Source organism: Humulus lupulus, chromosome 2 (assembly GCF_963169125.1).
Source record: "Humulus lupulus chromosome 2, drHumLupu1.1, whole genome shotgun sequence".
NCBI classification, from domain to species: Eukaryota; Viridiplantae; Streptophyta; class Magnoliopsida; order Rosales; family Cannabaceae; genus Humulus; species Humulus lupulus.
Genome location: NC_084794.1, coordinates 217,980,543 through 217,984,427, shown reverse-complemented (window position 1 = coordinate 217,984,427; position 3,885 = coordinate 217,980,543). Strand labels below are relative to the sequence as shown.

General features: G+C 30.5%; 1 protein-coding gene across 1 annotated transcript; it reads left to right on the top strand.

Annotated features, from left to right (window-relative positions):
* The first annotated feature begins 1,883 nt into the window (after positions 1-1,883).
* On the top strand, positions 1,884-3,221 carry LOC133815168 (probable xyloglucan galactosyltransferase GT12). Its single transcript, XM_062248037.1, has one exon. The coding sequence runs from the start codon at positions 1,884-1,886 to the stop codon at positions 3,219-3,221; it is 1,338 nt and encodes a 445-aa protein (XP_062104021.1).
* The last annotated feature ends 664 nt before the right edge of the window (positions 3,222-3,885 follow it).

Here is a 3,885-nt window from a genome sequence, read left to right as displayed (position 1 = left end):
TTTTCAATTTGAGAAATTGAAATATAGTGAGTTTAATTTTTGTTGAATTTGAGTTCAAGTGAAATCTATATGTACAAATAGTTTTCAGATGCTCAAAAATGTGAAATACTCTAAAATTATTATTATTTTTTAAACTAAAATTTTTTTTTAAGCAAATAAAATTTTAGTTAATGACTTATTTTATTTTTTAAATTTGCAATATAAAAACGAATATACACAAATTATAAAATGATCAATAATATTTGTTTATTTAAAGAAATTAATAAGTAAATTCTTTATATCATTAGTTTAGTTTAAAATAACAAATAAAATACTATTAAAAATAAAATAAGAAAATTGTTGTATTTTTTTAAAATTAACTATATTTTTTAATTTTGTTAAAATTTATTTCTTGAGTAAAATTGATTATAAATTATAATCTAAAAGAAAATTTGGTAAATTATTTTTTCAAAATGTCATTTGCTGGTTATGATTATATTATTATAGATTATTTTGATAAAAATATATTATTATATCTTAATTTTATGAAAAATTGATAGATTTCTATGTACAACCAAAATTTTTAGGAATTATAGAAAAATTTATATGCAATCAAACACCGTGGTATAATTTCCAAACTATCAGATCATCATTTTTAATTTTTTACATTAATACGAAAACTATAAACTACTTGTAGCAAACGATCTCTTAAAGTTTTTTTTTTTTTGTTAGCATAAAATGTGCACCCCAAATATAGGGTTTTGCTATAAAAAAAAAAGAAGAAGAGAGATTATACTCCTCAAAAGGGTAACTAAAATGAGTGCTAAACTGATAAATTCTCCCTTTATAAAAATTACAATTAGAATTTCTCAATAGTCAAAGGGTGAATCCTATATTTCTCAAAAAAAGAAAAAAAAAAGAGTGAATCCTATAAATTATTATCACATAATGAGTCTACACGTGTCAAACAGCCTAGCAAATTTTATAAAACTATTATTTATATTCTAATAAGGATTTTCATTTATCATATTTCATCGTTACCCCTTGTCATATATACGAATAAACCACTACATATTTTCCTTACTTTATTGTTTTCTTAGGGAACTTAATTTATTGGTTTCTAAATTATTAAAATTAGAATATTTTTTTAATAAATGTTAAAAATTAATTAATCCTATGAATTATTGTCATATAATGAGTCAGCATCCAAGTAAATCAATATTGCAATTTTATACAACAATATTTATATTCAAGTAAGGAATTTCATTTATTACGTGATCTTCTATGTAATCCTATTTAGAATGGTTCCCTTATATGGTCCTTACCTTTCTTTTGATTATTAACTAATTGAGTTCTTAATTCATTCAAGAAAAAAAGAAAAAAAAATCAGTCATCTCTTTCTATGATTCACTTCAGTTTCACTGATTAAAGACATGATTTTTTTTATTTTTTTATTTTTTTCCAAATGGATTTGAGATACTTCTTCACGTAGAATATATGTATATATTAAAGATGGTGTATTGAAATAAAACTTATGTTTAAGTTTGAGGGAACAATATATACAAGCAATGGAGAAATCACTAATATTAGGCAGAAAAAAGTGCTTCAGTATTCCAATCTTCTGGTTTGTCTTTTTCACTTTCTCATCATTTTTGTTCATATACTTCATTCCCCCCCTCCTTTTATTTTGTTCCTCCTCCTTTTACAACTTTGCTAAGAGTAACACTAATAATATTGCAACCTCTTCCCAAAATCCAATTACATATTTTGGTTCAAGTACTCAAAATTTCACAAGGACCGAAGCCAATGATGGTTCTGCTTATTTAGTGCCCTTACGCCCCACACAAGAAAATGTTACTAGCGAAAAGAATGAGCCAATTCACAAAATACCCAATTCGAGAAATATGACCAAAGTAGAGGCTCGGCCTTCTGTTGGGGTTAATATTACCACAAATGTCACCAAAATTCGTGATGATCATCATAGGGATTCTTGTTGGGGTCGATACGTTTATGTCCATAATCTACCATCAAAATTCAATGAGGAGCTTCTCAAGAATTGTACTTCTCTCACAAAGTGGTTCGATTTCTGTCCCTACTTAACCAACATGGGATTTGGTCCAAGAGTAAAAGAGAAGAATACTAAAAGAGTTTTATCAATACGAGGTTGGTTCAACACAAATCAGTTCTCCTTAGAAGTGATTTTCCACAACAAAATGAAGCATTACAAGTGCCTGACCAATGACTCATCTTCGGCCTCGGCAATCTTCGTCCCCTTCTATGCTGGACTTGATCTCGGACGCTTCCTTTGGGACTTCAACACAACTATGAGAGATGCTTTATCTAAAAGCCTAGTCAAATGGCTAAGACAAAGGCCAGAGTGGGAGAACATGTGGGGGAGAGACCATTTCTTTGTTGGTGGGAGAATTTCTTGGGACTTTAGGAGACAAAGTGAGGAACAATCTCACTGGGGTTCTAAGCTCATGTCCTTACCAGAATCAAAGAACATGACGCTGTTAACGATTGAATCTAGCTTTTCTAACAACGATGTTGCAATACCATACCCCACTTACTTCCATCCTTCAAAGGACAATCAAGTGTTTGATTGGCAGAAAAGAATGAGAGCCACAACAAGGCCTTACTTGTTCTCTTTTGTTGGTGCTCCAAGGCCGAATATGGACGACTCGATTCGGGGTGAGATCATCAAGCAATGCCAGTCTTCTGGAAAACTATGCAAGTTTCTAAGCTGTTATAATAAGGCTCCAACTGGTACTAATTTGTGTGATATGCCTTTGAATGTGATGAAAGTGTTTGAAAGTTCAGTTTTCTGCTTGCAGCCCTCAGGAGATTCTTACACAAGAAGATCGACTTTTGATTCGATCCTGGCAGGCTGTATTCCTGTTTTCTTCAACCCGAATTCGGCTTATAAGCAGTACTTGTGGCATTTTCCCGGGAACCAAACAAGATATTCTGTGTTGATACCAGAGAGTGATGTGAAGCAGAGAAGAGTTAACATAGCTGGAACATTGCAGAGAGTTCCACAAAGTGAAGTGTTGGCAATGAGAGAGGAAGTTATAAAGTTGATACCAAGAATTATATATGCAAATCCCAAGTCAAGTTTGGAGAGATTTGAAGATGCATTTGATATTGCTGTGAAGGGTGTTCTTGAAAGAGTGGAGAAAGTAAGGAAGAAAATGGAAGAAGGCAAGGATTCTAGTATTGGTTTTGCAGAGTTAGCTATTTAATTTGATATGGTTTAGATAATATTTTAGGAGTGAAATCATTATTTATATAGATTAAACGAGTTTTAGAATATAATGTGTCTGTGTAACATTCTTTATGTCTTAATTCTTTGCTCGAAGCAACACTGAGGCAAAGATTCTTCCATTCAAGGATTTTATTTGGCTGTAATTTTTTCTTTTTTTCGTCTTATATCTACGACATGACTAATATTCTTCTCCGGGATTAATGTGGTTTAAAAATTGAACTGTATATGTTTTTAAGAATTTTTTTAAATGGCATACTGAAAGGAAAATTTGGTTTAATATCCCAACATAAGTTATTAATATATGACAATTTTAATATTTTAGACAAAAATACCCCTCTCATTAAAACACTCATTTTCTCTCTCGGTTAGAACTCTCTCTCTCTAACATCTCTCACTCTCTCTCTCATTCTAATCTTGTAGATCTCGGAAAAAAATACAAAAAAAAAAAAACATCATCTAAAATGGACATTTGAGTAAGAAAATATGAACCTCCAAAGTTTTCGTCAAATTTCAGTACAGAGCATTGAAATTGCATCGAAAAAATATCGTTTCGGCCAAAAATGAAGATTTCATGATTGCATCGCAAAACCATCGATTTTGCATCGAAAAAGCATCGTTTTGGCTAAAAAACAAGTTTTCAT